The sequence below is a fragment of the Zootoca vivipara genome, chromosome 11 (genome assembly GCF_965207765.1).
Source record: "Zootoca vivipara chromosome 11, rZooViv2.hap1.1, whole genome shotgun sequence".
Classification (NCBI taxonomy): Eukaryota; Metazoa; Chordata; class Lepidosauria; order Squamata; family Lacertidae; genus Zootoca; species Zootoca vivipara.
Window position 1 is genome coordinate 40545679 of NC_142594.1, and position 21156 is coordinate 40566834.

Here is a 21156-nt window from a genome sequence, read left to right on the forward strand (position 1 = left end):
CCCCTGACCGTTAGCCGGGGACGACTCTGGGGTTGCGGCGCTCATCTCGCTTTACTGGCTGAGGGAGCCGGCGTACAGCTTCCAGGTCATGTGGCCAGCATGACAAAGCCGCTTCTGGCAAACCAGAGCAGCACACGGAAACGCCGTTTACCTTCCCGCTGGAGTGGTACCTATTTATCTACTTGCACTTTGACGTGCTTTCCAACTGCTACCGTACCCTGTTTCTCATATTTTAAGACATACCCATAAAATAAGCCATAGCAGGATTTTTAAGCATTCAAGGAATATAAGCCATACCCCGAAAATAAGACATAGTGATAGGTGCAGCAGCAATGCCGGCCGCGGCAGGAGGAGGAGGAAAAAATAAGACATCCCTTGAAAATAAGCCATAGTGTGTTTTTTTGAGGAAAAAATAAATATAAGACGTGTCTTATGAGAAACACGGTAGATTGGCAGGAGCAGAGACCGAGCAATGGGAGCTCACCCTGTTGCAGGGATTCAAACCTCTGACCTTCTGATCGGCAAGCCCTAGGCTCTATATTTTAACCCACAGCGCCACCCGTGTCCCTAAATACTATATTACTAATGGCAACTGAAAGCATTTGATGTCTTGTGTCACTTATACAAAATTAGCATGCGTCATCTACCTCTGGACATTACTTGACTTCATTCATTGGCACTTTTCTACTTAAGCAGAAATATTTAACTTGGAAATCATGAATAGTTACTGAAGTCAATTGACTCTCATTTGTTTAAACTTCTAAGGATGATAATAGGAGGAGAGAGATCAATGCATTAACACTCCTTGATAACCTATTTTAGGTTAAACCCAGCCAGAACCATACTTTCATGGATCTGTGTTAGCCAAGATAAACATTGCAATTATTCTTAGATGCAAGAAAGAAAGATGAAATCAGCTTCAAGTCATAACTTAAGCAAAAGTTTAAAGACAAAACAGAGCCAATTATATATAAGGTTATGCTTCTACAGTACATACTTGGAGCCCCCTAGGTATGCAAAAGCATGTAAGTTTCTAAATTAAAACTGAATTTTTTTGGCATGCCACTGACAGTTGAGCTTAGATGAAAAAGAAAAAAGGGGCTAAAGAAAACTTGGGCATGCAATGGTTGAGAGAATACAGACTATCAGGATGTCAGTTAGGACTCAGCTACACTGGCAAAGAAGAATAACTTTATATGTGTTGTACAGTATATGCATTATAACAGTTACACCAGATGGCACTGTGGAGTTCCTTTTTTTGCCAACCCGATTTCTCATACAAAGTTTAACGGAAACTCTTCTTTGATATGTCTAGAGCCAGCCTTGAAAAGAAATTCCCCACCAAAGGGAACATGGAGGGCAGGATGAGAGGGGAAATTCATTTGCTCAGCACTGGACATCCTTTACCTATTGCCTGGGCAGGGAGAGGGAAAGAATTAGAATTGGGGAGATGCATGCTGAGAGATCCTCTCCAGCCCTATAGTATGGTGATTCAGATCTCTAGAGCCGATTGCTGCCCCTACTATATAGCTAGAAAACGCTCGGGTTGCAGGTGGTGGCACCCTGGTGCTATCTGACACAGTAGGTCAGGGCAGGCAGGGGAATAGTATAGTGCTGATTATCCTTCCCCAACTCCTGAAACTCCCTCTCCCCACCTGCACTTCTCTTAGGAGTGGGGATGCAATGGAACATTGTTCTGCAGGCCCCACTTGATCCCCTATTTTAGCATCTCGTTCAATTTAGCAGTGTAGCATTTAATATATATTACTCTGGAAACAAATTGTATTATGGCCCATATTTTTAGTTCATTCAATAAGGTGCAAGAATCTAACTGGACTGCATAATTTGAGACGTGATATAACAGTAGGACTGACACTATTTCATGCATAAGCATTTTGCATCAAACAAAAGCATATTTTCTTGTAAGCACTTTTTGTAAGCACTTTTACTTGGATTATACAGTAGATTCTGCCCTTGAAGCAATTACACAACTGTTGCTGTGCACCACTTCCCTCACTCTAGAGCATTTCTAATGATTCAATGTGCACTTTGGCAGGATAGCTAATGTGGTGACTTTCAGGTGTTATAGACTCCAATTCCCATTAGCCCCAGCCAGCATGGCCAAGGGTCAAGGTAGTCATAGTACTCAAGATCTAGAGGGAACTACACTGGCTACTACTGAGTTATTGATTACAGGCAAGTGTCCTTAGAAGTCATAATCTGAATCCATGCAGTTAGGTATACATAAGCCCATCTAAGCTTTTAAGCGTGCCTAATTTTGCATAAAACTAGGCCTTTTAGTGCAAAAGACTAGCAATTTCCATGCACCTGCTACAGAATATCACACAAGGTAGTTTGTCACTGTTTATGTACCACGTCTTAGATGTCTTTGAAGCTTTTACTATTAGAGTAGCACAAACCTTTCCATAACTTATCTGAATTAAAAGATTTATGAATGAAAGTATTTTGCCCCTTCCAACTCTACAATTCTATGACTATGTCTTGCTGTCCATTGTAACACTGCCCTCTCACCTTTGTATTAGTTTTTCTGTTTTTGTTTAACACATGCCAGTTAATTTGGACCAATGCACCCACAGACTCATTCACCTCCACTTCCCTCACTAATTTAATCTGCTGATTTGTCAGCAGGAGAGCAAAGCCTTGTGACTTCCTAATCCTCTCTTTTTCAAGTGCAATTAAATAAATTCAGCACTAAGAAAGCACAAGCCTAAAATTCAAGGAGGCTGAATTACATAGACTAGTCCCAGGGCATTAAGGCTCAAAAGGGGGACAGAACAGGTCTTGTTGCTTTTTTGTCCCCTATTCATGTTTACACAGGATTAAGCCCCATTTCTTAGGTTGATTTCATAGGACTGTTATCTTAGCTTTGGTACTTGTTCCATCACATGTACCGTACCATACATCAGACAATGCCAACAGTTGCTATTTAAACTGATTTGGCATTTTGTTTACATTCACCGCATAGTACCATTGGATGAAGTAAATGCAATGCAGACAAATGTTGAGAGGTTGAAAAAAATACTCATTTCACACGAGCTAGCTACCTTTCTACCTCTGTTTTAAAGGTACCCATACCGTGCACTTGGAATTCCTACATACTTAAAAAGTTTTTCCCCCAAGTGTCTTGGTATGCCTTAATTCATAAACTCATGACTCAAGAACTCTGAATTCTCTTATTAGAATATTCTTACAACTCTGTCACTCGACTGTATCATTATAAGCAACAGCATCCTTTCAGCTATAAACTTTATTTTGAACAAGTGCATACTATTTAGAAACCACAGGTTTCCTCCCTAGTCCTTTTTCTCTATCTAAACTTAAACCTCCTTCTTCAAAGATCCTATCTACTGATATAGTTTGCAACATGCTTTACCGGAAAAGTTATTGCCCCACATCTGCTTTACACAGGTCTTGTTTTATAAAGCAACAGGAGAACCATCACCCCTTGCTTAAATTACTGTTGGCTCTACTAAAACAAACATTTAGAACAAGATGTCCTTTATCAGATAACAGCTGCAATCCTAAGACTCCTTACTAAGGAATAAGGCCCACTGAACTTAGTGGGACTTCCTTCTATTAAGTATGCACAGGAAATTAAGTTGCGTGGAAAGTACAGTGTTGCGACTCCTCACCACCGATTTATAAATCTACTAATACTAAAACCTTAACTGTACTGTCAAGCGTCCCAAAAGACTTCAAAGTATTAATAAATTTGTTCAGAGCAAGTAGGAAAGATCGTGCTTCATACTTAACTGCTATTCTATCAACGAGATGACAGATGGTTCTCCTAGTAGTAATAACCAAATCACTTTTATTTGGAAAGGCCGTACAATTAAAATAGATCTTCACTTGGAAGACACCTACTTCTGTATTGAGCTTGCTTTCTGCACCACTTTTCAATTAACAAATCATGTCACTAAACAAGCAAATGTTAAACCCCAGCCTAAAGAAGAATGTGCAGGGGCAAGGTCTGTTTCTCTTACCCTTCGCTGCCGGCTTAAGATTCTGCGCTACGCTACCAGGCCAAGCTAAGCTAAGCAGAATTCCAACTGAAATAAACGCACTGGCGCGGTTCTAGTGCTTTTACACACAGCCTCGGCCACGCTGCTAGCGAAGCCAGAAAAACACGCTGCTAAGACACATGGGCAGCCGCAACTTCCTCGCACCTTTCTCCGCTTCCCGGCTTATTGCAAACGCAAAGACGCCACCTAGCGACCGATGGGCGGCACTTTCACCTAGCTATTCTCGCGCCGCCGCCGAGGCTCGAGCTCTCTCGCACAGCTGCCTGCTGTACAAGGCCCAGCCCAGCAAAGTCGAAGCACAACAAAATGGCGGCTGGCCGCCGCGTCACGTGACCCCCTTTGTGCCTTTCGGGGGGCTGAAGGGAGCCGACCCGGAGGCCTCGGCGCTCCAGCCCAGAGCGAAAACGAGCCTCGGCCGGGTGGGGGCGGGGGCTCCCGGAGGGAAGGCGACGGGGCTGTTGAGGGACTATTGTCGCCCTCTTCTCTCTCCCCCCCCCGCACACCCGGGGGGAGGGAAGCGGGAGGAAGCGGGGAGAAAATGGCGGCCATTTTGTGCTTGCGCAGAGGCGATGGTGGGGGCCCGGGTGTGGGGCGATGGCGGGGCCCGGCCGGAGCAGGGATGGGAGGGGGTCTCTCACGTACCGACTCCTCTTCCTTCTCCATGCCCGTGGGCATCTGCGGCACGGCCCGGTTGATGGAGGCATACTCGGCTAGGTCGGGCAAGTCCTCGCAGCGGAAGACGGGAAGCGGCTTAGACGCGTCCAGCGCCCGGGCCCGAAACGACAGTTTGCTCATGTTAGTCGTCGGCGGCTGCGACTGCTATGGCGGCTGCTGCTCCAGCTGAGGGGGGGGAGGCAGCGAGAGCGCTCCGAGCTGAGAGCCGGACCCCGCCGAGCGCTCTCATGGAGGGACCGGGGCTCCCGCGGCGGGGCGGGGCTCGCTCCGAGGCGGGTCCCAGCGGCGCCGGCTGGCGCGGCTAGGCTACGGCGCCGATTTCTCTCCTCCGCCGCTCCGGCTCTGCTCAATACGCCACGGCCAACATGGCGGACATTAAACCTCGACTGGCCGCCTCTTTCAGCCAACCCCAGCGCCACAGCCATTCCCACACTGCATCGCGCAAAGGCGCGGGCACGGCGCTGCTGGGGGGGGGGAGAGAAGGGGCGCGCGGCGCGGGCACGGAGACGAACGAGCGGGAGCGCTCGGGTTTCCCCCCCACACTTTTTTTTTTTACTGCTTCTGCTCGGGGATGATGAAGAAGGTGGTCCCGTCTTCGTTCCCAAAAGCTGTCACTGCTTGGGAGTCTCCTTCATTGTGATGCAGCAGCAGCAGCAGCACAGAAGCCGACCCAGCCGCACGCAGGAGATCCCTCGCACCACACTGGGGAGAGGGGAGGGACGGCGCCGACGCCTGGAGGAAGGCACGAGGTGGCCGGGGATGCCTCAACCCCAGCGAGGCGTTAAGGAGGCGAAGAGCTTCCCCTCGGCACAGGGCGGGCTGCTCCGCGCTGAGGGCGGCATGGCACACGGCGAGGCACGGGCTCCCGGCCAGGAGCAAAAGGGCACAACACCCAATTTCTCTGTAATTATTTCGGCTACAGTGCCCGGGCTGAAAAAAAAAAAGCAGCAGCAGCAGCCTCCCCTGTATTATCGCTAAACCATAATTTCTCTACACACACTCCACCGAGTCACTTTGTTCTTTACTCTGGAAGACCGGGGCTCTGTGACATCAAAAAATTCTATAGAATTGACTGGGAATTGGGATGGATGTGCATATTATACAGTTATTTGGAACGTTTTGTCTGAAATTTTGAACTTAAACCATTTCCCTAATTTTTTCTTCACACGCACATTTTAAAGAATGCATCAGGGATGAATGAGATGCATACAACAAAACATGCACCTTGGAAAAATTTGCCGCCACCTTCCATGTTAACAATATTGAAGCCCTTTCTTTGTAATGGCTTGACTGTGAGATATATGCTACTAACTGCATCAAATTATACAGCAGCACTTCTTAAGCTTTTTGAATTTGGCTACATTTTAAACTTATTCTTCGGCCACCTCCAATTGGATAGGCTGTCACAGGTTTTGACAAGTGAGTGCATGGGATTCTCACACCGCTGCCTAGAAGTAGCTGCTGCATCCCTCACTTAACAGTAGCATACTTTAAGTAGTTTTAGGCTGGAAAAAATGCAGCTGAATTGCACACTTCAATCTCTGTCTTATAGGCTCCACACTTCAAAAACGTAATTTCCCGAACGTAGATACAGCATGCAAAGGTGCCAATGAGATTTTGTCCCATCTAGTCTTTTCTTCAACATCCTAACTTTCTGTGTGTAGAAATGATTTTTTTATTGGGGACATCTTTTATCATAGTGCACCTGAAACGGTACCAGCCTAGTAGTTGTGAAAACCAAGGACCACCAGCCTTTCCCCCTAAATCAGCCAGCCAGGAAAGGAGGCAAGATGGGGAGAAGATGCTATGAACAGAACACAGTCTGTGCTTCTTTGCAGCTTTCGTAATTAAGAAGCAGTTTGGATGGCTGTAATAGTAAATATTTGCAGTATCGTCGACCTTTCCAACTTTTCCAAAACTTTACATTTCCTTCTGAGTGTTGGACATTCTGTTGGGGTTGACTGGAGAAGGGAATCTATCTCAAACTGGCCTGAGGAATTTGGTATTTATTGTAACACACTAGAAACTACTTTACAACTTAAGCAGTAGTCATTGTATAGGCCAGTGATGGCGAACCTATGACACGCGTGTCAGACGTGACACGCAGAGCCCTCACTTCTGGCACGTGCCCCCATCGGCCCATTCGCGCTGTTGTTGTTCCCCCCCCCATTTGTTGCTGGTAGCCAGAGGTTGGTTTTTAACCCTTTCTGTCATGGGCGTACCCAGGATCAAAACTAGGGGGGCAAGGGGAGGGGCCAAGGCACGGAAGGGGAGGGGCCACAAAGTGGGCGGGAACGGCGAACTCGCGCTCCGCCGGGCTGTGCCCCTCCCTAGCAGCAGGGCTGGTGGGCGGAGGCGGAGCCCAGCCCAGCGGAGCGCGAGTTCGGCGTTCCCGCCCACTGCGCCGCGCTCCCTGGTTCCCCGCCGCGCTTGGCCTTGCCTGAGGGCGCGCCGGGGAGCTGGAGGGAGGGTGCGGTGCGGCGGGAATGGCGAACTCGCGCTCCGCCGGGCTGTGCTCCGCCTCTGCCCACCAGCCCTGCTTCTAGAGTAGGGCAGCTGCCCTAACTTGCCGCATGGTGGGTACGCCCTTGCTTTCTGTGCTTTTTCTCTGGCACTTTGGCAGACGATGATTGGGTGCAACAGCGTTCATTTTTTAACCCGCTCTGTGCTGGGTTTTTTGGCACTTTGGCAGACTATGTCAGTGCTGTGTGTTAGTTCCAGCGAAGGTATTATTCGTCATTTATTTCTGTTCTCCCCCCAAAAAAGTGCAGCAGCTTTGGGGCATCCCCCCCAAAAAAGCAAAGCAACTTTTGCACACACCCCAAAAAAACCTCCAAAACTTTGGTCAGCAGCTCCCCCCAAAAAGCTCAACAACACTGGGCACTTTGTGATAAATAAGGGGTTTTTGGTTTGGTTTGGTTAAATAATTAGTTTTGGTTTCTTAAATACAGTTATATATTACAATTATACATTTTTGTTATTTAAACTATAAATATTGCAAAATTATGGTTTTTTTCTCGAAGTGACACACCACCCAAGTTATGCTCGGTTTTTTGGCGAATTTTGACACACCAAGCTCAAAAGGTTGCCCATCACTGGTAGGCCCTTAAATGCTGTGAGGGCAAAGGTCAGATACAGTAAATTAACAGAAAAGTAGGTATAAATACTAAATGTTTTAGAAGACACTAGGAAGACATGAAGGCCAAGTGATATAAAACACAACCTCTATCTATCTATCTATCTATCTATCTGCGCAAGCCATGTGATTTTTTTCACATGCAAGCTACCAGCTATCGTTCAAAGTGCAATAAATAAAACCCGTTCAACAGGTTGAACAGATTTGGGGGAATGCTTTAGGTGTCAACACCTATCAGAACATCTATCAGGACCCACTGGTTTGTTTTCAGACCTTACTTGAATACTTTTTTCACATTTGATTTGGAGCCTCCAATTACATTCTGCAGTCATTTGTACTGAAACACTTTCTGCATGGATTGCAAGACCACAGCAAACAGGAATACAGTCGTACCTTAGTTTTTGAACAGCTTAGTTCTCGAATGTTTTAGCTCCTGAATGCCGCAAATTTGCAAACTATTTTTGAAAGCTGAGCATCTGACGGGAATTTCAATTGGCTGCAGGAGCTTCCTGCAGCCAATCAGAAGCTGTGCTTTGGTTTTCCAACGTTTTGGAAGTTGAACGGAGTTCCGGAATGGTTTACGTTCGACTTCCAAGGTATGACTGTACTGCAGACTTGGAGCATTTGGAGACCTCAGCACCTTTGCTTTAAGGAGCAGCTGCATGTACAAAATACATATTCTTGGAAGGGGAAGTTGTTCCACTATCACTCTGTGGGGGTGAACTGGGCCAAATGATGCATATAAATTTTCCATGAATAACACCAGTGATGGAAGAGAAACTATTGGAGAGGGGAAATCTCTAACAGGGTTTATCTGGCACATATTTAAGTCATAAATTCAGCAAGTGCTTTATGAAAAAATAAAATGGCATTTCATATGCTTTAATAACATCACAAATATACAAAAGTCATGCACCCCTCACTTTTTGCTAAATTACAATCTGGTACTATGAATATCTACTTGGGAGTTCAATCAAATAATATATAAAATTTCTGTCTTAGCAAGCAACAGTTTTTTTGAGAAATTCATATTATTTTGCACATTCCACGATATTTTCTCCAGTGGGAGTCTAAACTCTTTCAGCACAATCCTGTGCATGTTTGCTCAAAAGAAGAAATCTAACAGAGTTCAGTGGGATTTGCTCTCAAATAACTGAGGATAGGATTGCAGCCCAAAGTACAGGTAACTGCGAGTCTGTTTTGTGGATTATAAGGAAATGCTACACGGCATGGCTTCTCTCTCCAGCTCTTCCTTAGAGTATTTGTGCTGCTCTTTCTTGGACTAGGCATATGTACAGGCACTATACTCATAGCTGTGCAGAGGAAGTATGCTGAGCGGTTAATGCTGTTATGAGCAAGTGCATAGCTAGGGATAGGACGAGTCTCTGCCATGCTTTTTCCAAGCAGCATTCAGAGGCTACAAACAGCCCCTTTCTACGCCAAGTTCTAACAGTGCTGGACCCAACGATCTATCGCAACATAGATTATTATGTATTGTTGAGTGATCATAAAGAACTTCTAAAGTGCTTATAACATTCGCGGGACATCACTACAACTTAGGAGACGCATGCCAGGCATGCCTGGAGTCTGGTGTGAAATACCATCACACATATATACAAGACATTGGGGGAGAACCATAACGTCACCATCTTCCATGAGGATCTAGGGAAGAAGCTGGTTGTATCAGTGGAGAATTGCAACCATTACAACAAGCTCCCACGTTGGGTGGGGTCCCCTTTTTAAGAGGAGGTATAGATGTGAGACAACAGAGATTGTTCCAAATAACATACAACATAGGCCCTCCTTGCTTTCTTTCCTGGCAACAACAATACATTGCTTTAGGTTGGGCATCCCTATTTCCTTACACTCAAATTCCTTTTGAGCATTACCAGCCACAGCACCCTGGTAGGAAAAATGGAACGCCCAAATCACACAGGTACAATCATAGCTGCTTGCAGTGTAGAGGACCCTGGTTTGGAGAGTCAAACCAGGGATAGCAAAGCGCTTCAGGACTTGGAAGAAGCCGCCACGTTCTGTGAAGCCAAAGACCTCAAAACCTTTCCTGCTTTTGACAATGATGGCAATGAAGGTGCAGCGGCTCCAGCTCCTGCAAGAGGTTGCATGACAAGGTGATCACCAAGTGCATTCCCATTTGAAGAGCCAGGTCAGCTTTCCTCCAACAAAGATGAAGAGCAAGGCAATGGAAGATCTAAGCCATGAATCTCCAGATACGTTTAGTCAAGCAGAATCTACTGCAAGCTTTGTTGGGGTAGCTGGTTCATAATCTTCAGAGGTTCCTGTGTACAGCAGCTCCTTGGCGGCTGAAGTGGCCGGTTCAGAAGAATTTCCTCTATATGGTTACTTCCAGGAGGCTATGCTGAACCCAGCCATCTCAAGCACCATTGTTCACCCTAATGCGCCTTTGGCCTTTTCCTCCACTACTGAACATTTAGCTTCAATCAGCAGCCCTGTACCTGCATCACACTTTCCAGTACAGCCAGCCTTCATACCATCTTCTACATCAAGTCCAGATGTAATTATTCCTGTGCAATTCCGGTGCCAACCACCTTCTGTTCTATCTGATTGTGTTGCTGGATACAGACAGGGAGTTATTATTCCTCCCTACTCCTGGCCCCCAAACACATGTGACTTGCCCAAGGACCTGAGAGTGGTGCAGGTCTTCTATAATAAAAACATTCAACATTATCACCAGAACTGCTCGATTCCTGTGATGTGCACCACTCCATCCAACAAGCAGTTTTCATCCAGTTGGTCCATCTGCACCTTGGGCACACACTGAAGCTCCAGTATCCTTTTCAGAACCGTAAGTTCCTGTTCATAGTCAAGTTCCCCCCCCCCCCAAAGAACCCCAGAAGCCTATTTATGTATTTGAATTGGTCTGTGACTGTTTAATAAATTTGATTACCTGATTATTTATGTATCATAGCATGGAGCCCACTACCAGTTAGTGCATTTGTACCCTGATCCTTCCCCCTTGGAGTATGCTGTGCAGTTCCATGCAGTCAGATCCAGTGCACTGCATGGTGCAGCTAGCTATCTGTAAAAGAATAATTTTCTAGGTGCCAAGCATTCCTGTGTTTCTTTTCCCCTTTTTCATGTTTCATTTGACACAATGATTTGTTATATAGAGGAGGGAGAAGTCTATATATTGGGGAGAGGGGCTACTACACTGCACATACCGGTAGCATGCTCTCCACATAAAAAAACAGAATTATAAATTTAAAAGCTGTTCTCCTTTGCGTATGATGACAGCAAGATGGAAGAATTTCCAAAGCATTATTTTGGTAGTAGTGCATCATGTTAAAATGGTACTGCCTTGCCTTTTGACTTATGTGTTTTTAAGTTGCAGCAAAAAGCTGGAATGTACTTTAATGAAATTAACTGCTTTTTGTATACAATTGTATTATGATGTTCCTGGGAAGAAATACTGGCTGTGAGTTTGGTTATACATACAAATACACTGTCTTGCCAACTAAGGCCAACACTTCTTTCTTCAAAAACAGACTGAAAATCTTGACACATACTTAACACATTTTCCAAATGTAAACACTGTACGACATATAAGCAGACACATCTTGTTTCAATCCCATTTTTTAGTAAAAAGGGCATGAAGCTGCCCAGCAGAACCTCTCACTTAGTACATTTCTATCCCACCCTTCTTCCATCAAGGAACTCAAGGTGATGCATGTAGGATCTTGGGTGGTCTCTCATCCAAACTGAGTAGACTCAGATCTGCTTTGCTTCAGCAAAGTTCCTGTGCCTAAGACCATGTGCCTTGGGATATAATAGTATTTACACTATGCTAGGCAGAGGAAGACAGGAGTGCCTGGTGTGCTTGTTAGAGAGATCCTAACAGTGCTCTGGGTCCATGGGGTCAAGAAGAGCTAAACGACTAAACAACAAAGGCAGAATATGATCAAAATAAGGGAAGGAAGATAAATGAGCTCAGAAATACTGAAATGAAAAGGAACAGGATTTGCAAGGCAGGACCAAAAGTCTGCAGATATATGCAGAAATTATAGGAAAGCAAGTTCTAGGGTTATTTGAATGCTGTTACCGAACAGAAAGTTACACACAAGACATATCATGTCATATAATCAGAGATGTAGGATGTGTGAGGGCTTGTAATGAATATTACCTCTTTTGCAAGATTTGTATTAATTTCACAATTTTACAGTATTACGGCAAGTTATTACAACAAGTGGCAATGGCGTCTACCTTACATGGCTTTTTAAAAGGATTAGAGAAAATCAGAGAGGATAGTCTATCAATGAGCATTAACCATAAAAGCTAAATTGACTCCCCATGTTCAAAGGCCTTCTCTCTGAATACAAACTGCTGAGACCAAATAGAGAATAGCTATTGACTTCATGCCCTGCTGTTGAACTTCCTAGCAGTCTCTCATTGGCTGCTATTGAGAAAATGCCAGATTAGCTGGAGTTCTGGTCTGAGCCAATGGTCTATTTTTATAAAAGATGGGGATAAGACCACTGGCTATAATATGGTAAGTTTAGGTTGAACTAAAGAAAGGAAAGGCATTTGTAGAGTTTGCAAAGGGTTTGCAAGGGACTTACAACAACATGCTGCGGCATCTCAATCAGGGTTCCAGACAGCCTGCTATGCCCTCTCCCAGGACACTCCATTCAATTCCTTTGCTCACAGACAACCAACATTCAGTGGTACTACTGTGTAGGCTCAGTCCTCTTTAGGATGATATTTTTGAGGAGGGGGGTCACTTCATTAGGCTACCCCCTTAAAATTATCCCCTGTGGATCTCCAGAGCATGCCAATGCATCCCTCTTGTTTCTCAGAGGCTCCAATTTGGACTCACCTCTGATAGCATTTACCCACTGAGTTTACAATTAGGAGGAGTGAAGGTGAGGAAACCAAAAGCGGGTAGGGAGGATAGGAAACAAAAATGTGTGGATGTTTTGCATCCATATTGAGCCTTAAAATGAGCTTATGCTATGTCTGGATATCCTCTCTGGACATCTGTTACATAACTGAAATTGGTTGAATGAAAATGTATTCATCCAACCAGGAGTTGAGAATATCAACACCATATCAATGTAAGAAAGAGGTCAACCCTTCTTCCTTTTACCTTGTCATTTTCTCTCTCTTAAGGTTAGCTGAAATGATATGAAAGAATACTCAATCATTATATTCCTGCTGTCATCTAAGAAGATGGCCATAGATGGAATTTAACCGCTTAGGGAAATATTACTGTTTCTAACAAAGTAACCAGTTCATTAAGGGTTTTTGTAAACAAGTCTTCTGCCTCCTCTTTCCCTCGTTTACTTCCCAATTAGTTGGCCCAGTTTGCACATGAATTCATTATAATGGATGCTCAATCAATTTCAAGAATTAGGCCACTTTCATGTATGGCAGGAGCTTGAAAAATGTATTATGTCTTCAAGTAATAACACTCCTGAAAATACATCACAAAGGGACACTGCAAACAGAGCTCTGTGGAAAAGGAGGATATCTAGGGCTTTTACTTTTTCTACATCCCCTCCTACTCCCAGTTATTTTCCCAGGAAGCCTGGTATTATTTTATCACTTAAAACAATCAGAATGTACACTGCATTTATCTACATTGCTCCACAAGATTCTGTAGTTAATGGAAATATGGAAGAAGAAAATCTAATCAAGCTCCTTACACAGTACTTGATTACCTGCAAGATTACCTGCAATTAAAAATATCAAAGCATTTCACACTTTTATTTTAACTCGTTTAACCTAAAAACACACACAAGCACTTGAGGCCCTTTGAATGTGAACAGATGGGTTATTTTCCTTCTGCGTTTGCAGCCATCTTAAAGACTATACAAAATTATTCAAGGTAGTTAAGCAGAAGCTGACTAGAAAGTGCCATAGAATGATCTCACATAACCAAGTGTAGAGAATAAAATGTCATATTGCCACACAGTGTTGATAGGCATTAAGTTAAATTTACTGGGGAAACATTTCCTTACTGCATACAACACTATACAGTAGTCACAAAAGCTCCTAGAGTTCAAGAGAGCCCTGTTTCTCTCCTCCACCCACTTCTGCATTTGTGTATGTGTGTGTGTGTGTGTGTGTGTGTGTGTGCGCGCGCATATGGAGACACTCACCAGGGCAACCTAGAGCAATGGCCTTCAAATGCAAGATCTACCAGTACCTCTGACTCCCAATCTATAACATGGGACCCAATTTCACATTTTCACTTTTGCGTTATAATTATTAATCCTAAAATGGCAATTCACCATAGCAATACTTCCAAATGAAAAGCAGTTATTTCTACACTTAATCTTAGCTGAGAAGTGAATTGTAGAAGTCTAGAGAGCCATAAAAATGTGAACAGAGTGCCCCTGCCACATAGAGAGGTCCCTCACTAAAGGCATAGATATAGAAAGGTAGAACATGTGGTTGGCCAGAAATATGTATCTTATTTAAAAATGGTTCATGCCTTTCTCCTGCCACATTGCAGCCCTGATGAAAAATGATAAAATAAGTGTATCATTATGTCCTAGCTCAGACCCCACTTGTACTGCTCCTTTGGTCTAGTCAGCCTTAGATGGAATCCAATATGGCAGCAACAACTTTGCTATGACCCACCTATGGGTCCTGACCCACTGGCTAAAGACCTACGGCCTAGAGAAGTAGAGTTGTGCCTACAGTATGGATACAGAATAGTCTGTGCATAGAAAGTCTAAGTCTGCAATCTATATATGTTTACCTGGAAGTAAATCCCGATGAACACAGTGTGGCTTAGAGGTAAGTAGACAACATGTAGGGTTGCACAGCAAAGCTCTTCAGCTTAGAAACATAATAGCACTGTGCGTTATAATAGAGACACATTAATGGGATGAATGCAAACAGACCTGCAATATATCTTATTCTTGTAACTTAACTATGAGCTACTCAGTTAAATTACCCAGTATCATTAGTCAAGATGACCATGGGATGCAAACCAATGCCCTGGGTACCACCTGATCCTCTGGATGCTAAATCCTGAGAAAGGATATACTGTACAAGGGTGAAGCCTCTTGTAATTTACCTTTTCTTCATCTCCTGCAAGTAAGTCTGCACTTACTCTGAAATACCTAGGACTAACCACTGTCAGCCTTAGGACAGGATAAGATACTCTTTTCCTTGCCACTTTCTGTTCAGATGCAAAATGTGTGTTTTATCAACACAACCATTACTTGAAAGTAATGCATAGATTCAGACCTTACATACTCATCATTATCCAGAACTAGTTCATCTTCAGAAACAGTAGCAAACGTAAGTTTATCTTTGTACCAGCTGAGTGATGTGGAAAAAGCATGGTAGTTTTATATAGGGTTATATGTTTTAGATGAGCAAAAACAGACTTAGTATCTTAGACCAGGCATAGGCAAACTTGGCCCTCCAGATGTTTTGGGACTGTGGTCAGGGATGACGGGAGTTGTAGTTCCAAAACATCTGGAGGGCAGAGTTTGCCTATGCCTGTCTTAGACTAAGCACACTATCTTCAACTATTCATGGATATCACTCATTCATGTCTTACTCAGGGCTTATTTTCTAAGTAGCAGGGTTCAGATTTGTCTCAAAATAGTCACATCCACTGATCACAAGCTTTACTCCATAATCCTAGATGTGTATAGGCTGTTTTGTGGTTATTCAAATGGAAAGGCAAAGCCCTGCCACTGAACAAGCAAAAATGCTGAAACCTTTCCTTCCTGGTCTTACCTCCAGCAATATCACCACATAATTCAGAATATCTACATTAAGCTAGTATTCTCCATAACTATACAGTACACAAGGTCACCTCTTTGCTCAGAGCCTTACATTAGCATGCTTTTATTTAGCTGTCAAGTTTCCTCTAGGTTGCCACTTCTCTGTCTTCTGTTATATGGTCTCTATTGTTGCTTTGCGCTGCACAGTCATTTTTAAGGTACCACTCATACTTTCTGTCATGTTTCCTATGCTGAAGAAATATGCCCACCTCATCTATTCAGGAAAGTGTTATAAACGCCTTAAACTCTTTTTTTCTGAACTGCCTGCCCTAACATCATATCAGCTCTTGCATTGCCTTAGGAATCTCCCTTATCCCAACTCACTACTCATTGTCATATTGAAGACTCCCTTCCTTCATTATTGACTTCACTAGCATTGGCACCATGTCCATTATATTCTGTAAAGAACCTAGCACATGGCCAGTAGTAGACAGAGTCACTGTAAATTTATTGTCTGTGGCAACGAAGAATTGGTAACAGGCAACCAAGTCAAAAATGATTTGTAAACTGTGAGAATTGGGCTTCCTTCCATCTATATGCCATCAGGGTGCCACAAAACAACCACAAGTATTTATTTATTATATATTCTCTGCTTCCTCCAAGAAGGTCAAGAGCACAATTTTAACTTCACAACAACCCTCTGAAGTTAGGCAGGCAGAGGGAAAGTGGCTCACCTAATGGCACTCAGTCAGTTCATAGTTCAACAGAGGTTTGAATCCAGACTTCCCATGGGTTCGACAAAATGGTGCAGGATGGTAACTTCTGTGGGCTTATTTGCAAGGTTGACATAGTAATCTAAATAGGTACTATAAAAATGCACAAATGTATTAACTGCATAAGTAATAAGATTTCCCTCCCAGCTACAGTGGCAAGTAAATCTAGTTTAGCACAGCTCATGCCACCTGGCACAAGCAAATTCCCCCTAAGGGGGGTGTAACAATATATCATAGAATTGTAGAGTTGGAAGGGACCCCCAAATGTCATCTAGTCCAACACCCTGCAATGCAAGAATCCTGCCCACAGCTGTCCCTGGGTGGGTTCTAACCACCAAACTTCTGGTTAACATCCAGATGCACTGACCCGTTGCGCCAATATCTGCAGAGGAACGACTTATTGGAGGATAGTATTTAAGAGGTATACCCATAGATGAACTGGAGAACAACCTGGCAGCATTTGATTTAAATGGCCAGTGGCACACTAGAGTGACTCAAATCTGGGGTTAAGGTATTTCCTAGTCCTTTTAACTGAGAATGTTTAAATGGAAGTAGCAAGGAATGAATCTCAGACCTTTACACATGCAAAGCATATGTTATGCCACAAACATGGACCTTCCCCATATACTGCTCTGAGTTCCTTGGAGGAACAGAAGTATAACAAACAGCAAAATTCCACCTTTTTACATATAGTGCAACTGTGAGCAAATGGATGTGAATACTTTCCTATCAGAATGCAGAAAGGACTAAGAAGTCGTCTCTACTTATACACAGCTAACAGCTGTTCTACGACTACCAGCCATGGCACATTCATATGCCTCTTGTTTCACAACAGCTGTGCATAGAATGCACCCATGTATCAAGGTGTCTGTAGCACTGTATGGTGCAATCATGTGCTGCACTGCCACATCTTCTTGAGATGGAGGCTGCATGAGTTGCATTCCTAGATCTGTAAGAGTACATCCATGATTGGCCTTTTCAGGCAACCATTGTTGTTACACAGTAGGGCCCATAACTAGGGAAAGCATTTTCTGTTGCTAATCAGCCCATAACTGATAAAATTTTTACTTATATGCTCAAATGTAGATTTTTTAAAAGAGCTATTTACCCAGCTAAATTGCCTTCCTCTTCTTTATTAAGCAAATTTACTCAGAAACCTTCAAATACATTCTGCAGCATCAAACTCCTTGCAAAGAGATTTCTTTCAAGGGTAAGAAAGAACACATTCCCTTGAGGTATATGTTATAAATATCTGTGGTACAACAGACACACATACAAAAGCAATGTCCTCTATGATTATTGTGTTTAAATGTGTGTGCCAAACAATTCCATATCTAAATTTCTAATACAAAGAAGTTCAGAGTACTAGCTTGAAGAATTCCTAAAGAAAATTAAAACATTCCTTTACAATACTTTAGTAGATTCCCTAACCTGTTGCGTATTCTAATATATTTTTAATCATTTCAAAACCATGCATTTATAAGATGATGCCATTTATTTCATGATTTTGACATGTGGAACTACATCTTCCCAGCCATCTTTGCATCACATTAACCACTTTTTGTTTACATATGAACAATAAAGATTTTTGCAGGGGATGCTATATATTGGTGTTCTTAATATGTGATATAGACACAAACACTTAAAGCAGTTTGAAGACTACTTGGAAATTTATTAGAAGCTTTATGCCATATGTGTCTTGCACTGGTTAATTTCCATGTTGATAGAAATAAATATGAATATTCCTAAAATATTTTGCAGGAGTTGAAAAAACATTGGCCAATCCTAATTTGTAGTTCAGCTATCAATGCTTTTTTAATCTTTTAAATCAGGGGAAATGAATTAGGGCTTTTAAGGCTGTATCAGCAATTATGAAAAATACTATCGCATAATGAATATATAACACAATAAAATTATATAGACATATATGAACCCACTACACACACACACACACACACACACACACACACACACACACAGTTTTCAGCCACTGAGAAATAATCCTGGAGAAGGGATAAAAATTATTAAAGAATGGCATAATTCTTCACATACCTCAAGAGGATTTTTTTATAGCAAGGGGTGGAAATCCAAACCCTGGCTCTAGTCTCACAAAACAACAAAGGACTGTGACGACATGTCTGTTATGGTGTACACTGTACTTCACGTATATGGATTTTAATATTTTATCTATCTATATTTTTACACACACACACACACACACAGACAGACAGAGAGAGAGACAGAGAGAGAGTATGGTATAAGGTTGTATGCTGTATTTGGTTAGAAGAAAAGAGGAAATGATACAATAGATCAAATCTTGCCCCACCTTTCCCCCCACCTTTTCTTGGTGAAACGAACATAAATTGTTTAGGAGCACCACAGCGCCACCAACACAGATCAATACAAAACAAAAAAGATTTCCCACCGTGTGCAAAAAAAAAATCGCCTAGAAAAATGCCAAAAAATTACAAAATGTCTCCCAAATGCACCTTCTCAAAAGAACACGACACCTAGATGAGGTGTATTCCTTAGGAACCTGTATATAAAGAATGCTTTGAGATGAGTGACCAAAAAGCAGCTTACTGGCAAATAAAAAAGGCCAATGTCTAGTAACAGGCATAACTTGATAAAAACCCAGTTATGTCAATACCTTCCTTCAATACACGGAGGGCAGTTTCTCTCGTACTTTACACCAAGCCAATCCACCCCCAACCCCTAATTAGTCACAACCACTAATATCTTAAAGGGTATTCCTATTACAAACAATACATTTTCTTTCTTTCTTTTCTCTCTCTCTCTCTCTCTCTCTGTGTGTGTGTATTATATTTTGTTCCACGTATTTATTATTAACGCTGGAGAGTCCAACTCCACCTTGAAAATATCCGAGTTCTTGATGGCGCCATAAAAAAAAATCAAAGTACAAATATATACTGTAGTTAGAATACAGTCACTCCTAGGGAGAAAAGCAAGATAGGTTTATAATACTCAGAAATAATGAGACGACGTTTGGTGTGCTTAATTAGGAGAGCTCAGACCTCGGGGTGGGGGTGGCGCGGGGTGGGGGAACAAGCCTACATTGGATTCATCAACATTAAAGAACATTATTATTATTTTGGGCTAGCCGATTGCCGCGAAAAAGAAAATATCAACATACATATTTGAAAGACTGGGGAAAACTTACCTCGAAGAAAGGAAAGCAGACAGCTGCCTCCTCACAACGACGGGAAGAAAATAGGTTGTGTATAGTTTCTCGCTTGCAGATAGCAGCCTCCACGCAGCGAAAGGATCCCCGAACATCTTTAAAAATCTTTGCAAACGACCACGGAGACCCTCTCCCATGATCGGCGGCGGATCCCGGAGGTTTTTTGTTCGGGATCTGTGGGGGGCGTTTGGGTAAACCGGAGAAATATCCAAAGAAGATTAAAAGCAAGAGGCGGCAGGAGCCAGAAGACTCTGGGGTTAACAACTTTGTAATGGCAAACAGGCGTGTTCTGATTGGTTAGGAGGGCAGTGTCCCTCCACAGTCTGCACTATCCCCCGCTCTCCCCCTTCTGCAGCCTGGAAAAAATGCAGAAATGCAGTGTGCCATTTTATACAGGCTTTAAAAACACACCCCAAACCCAGCCACCGAAAGCATAGGCATCACATTTTTGGTGTGTGACACTGCAAAACAAGAGCTCCCCCAAAAGCTTCAAATTTTTTTTTTAAAGGTCTCCTTCAGTACGTATAAGCGTGTCCTTGGGGTGCAGAGAAAGAGGGAAAGAAAAGAGACGCACAAAAATAATCCACACAGGGGGGCTGGGCCATTTCCCCCTCCCACCTCAATTATTTCTTCTGAAATCACGTCCAACTGTTAAACGCGGCAATGCCCAGCCGCCCCCATCCCGGTCCAGGAAGCTAGAACTATTTTTTTAATTATTATTTTAATGTAAAGAAATGAGTTTGCCTGAATGATATCATAGCACCTAAAAAAAGCCAGTCCCGCCTGGAACAAAAATCCATGACTCCTTGATACAGAATTTGAGAGGCTGCTGCAACAGTAGGAAAGATTTCCTTCCCCCCTCACAAATCTGCTTACCTACCGTCATAGGCAGAGAGCCAAGAATATTAATTTCAATAGATACATCCATTGTGGTAGGCATAGTTATTCTACAAAGAATGTTTAAAATCCCCTCCTTATACTGACAGAATTCTGCCATGCTGCCCACAAACAAAATGGCTGTGGCACTGAGTTTTTTTGGATCCTCCCACCGTACTTCTCCCCACCGCGGCCTCCGGGAAGTGGTAGAAATCCAAAATAAATCAGTACTCCAAGTACAATGCCCAATCCAAACTCCCCATGACATCAGGAAAGGCGAGGGGCTCTGAGAAGACGCGGTCCTATCTTTAAGGGTTTTTTTTTTAAAAAAATTTGTTTTAAAATGTGCATCAATCATTGGAAATTTGCATGGCAGTGTAATCCGAACTTCCTGCTTTACATATGTATGAGGTCTTTCACCTATCTTGGCAGGCTTTCAAATTAAGTGGGCTGGGAAATTTGATGCTGTGTATCTTCAGTTGCGAGCTGAGTCAGGTACTCAGTCGCTGTGTGCTGGTAAAAATGAAGGCGAAACGCCTGGCCTAACAAAGAAAAAGAGAGAGAGAGAGAGAAATCAAAATCTGGCAGCCCCAACCCTCCATTTCCCGTTTCACTCTTTTGGAGGGTATATTTAATTAAACAAGGCAAGTTATTATGAATGTGGACACTCTACAAAAGTACAAACATTGAACTTTGTGTCTTAAGTGTTTTGTATAATTATTTGTGT

At 43.1% G+C, this 21156-nt stretch overlaps 1 protein-coding gene across 5 annotated transcripts in view; it reads right to left on the bottom strand.

Moving 5' to 3' along the window:
- Positions 1–20702, bottom strand: part of EPC1 (enhancer of polycomb 1) — a 55449-nt gene extending 34747 nt beyond the window's left edge. For 3 of the 5 annotated variants that reach the window (XR_015946468.1, XM_035128875.3, XM_088654468.1), the window contains exons 1-2: positions 20434–20702; positions 19533–19727 (exon numbers count right to left, since the gene is read on the bottom strand). Coding sequence is in view for 4 of the 5 variants with exons in the window: in XM_035128875.3 (XP_034984766.3) it covers positions 19533–19727; positions 20434–20697 (459 nt within the window). In the remaining variant the exon portion in view is untranslated. Of the gene's footprint in view, positions 1–4685; positions 5162–19532; positions 19728–20433 lie in introns of those variants that run through there. The other 2 variants (XM_035128873.3, XM_035128876.3) reach the window with 1 other exon arrangement.
- Positions 20703–21156: the final 454 nt, after the last annotated feature.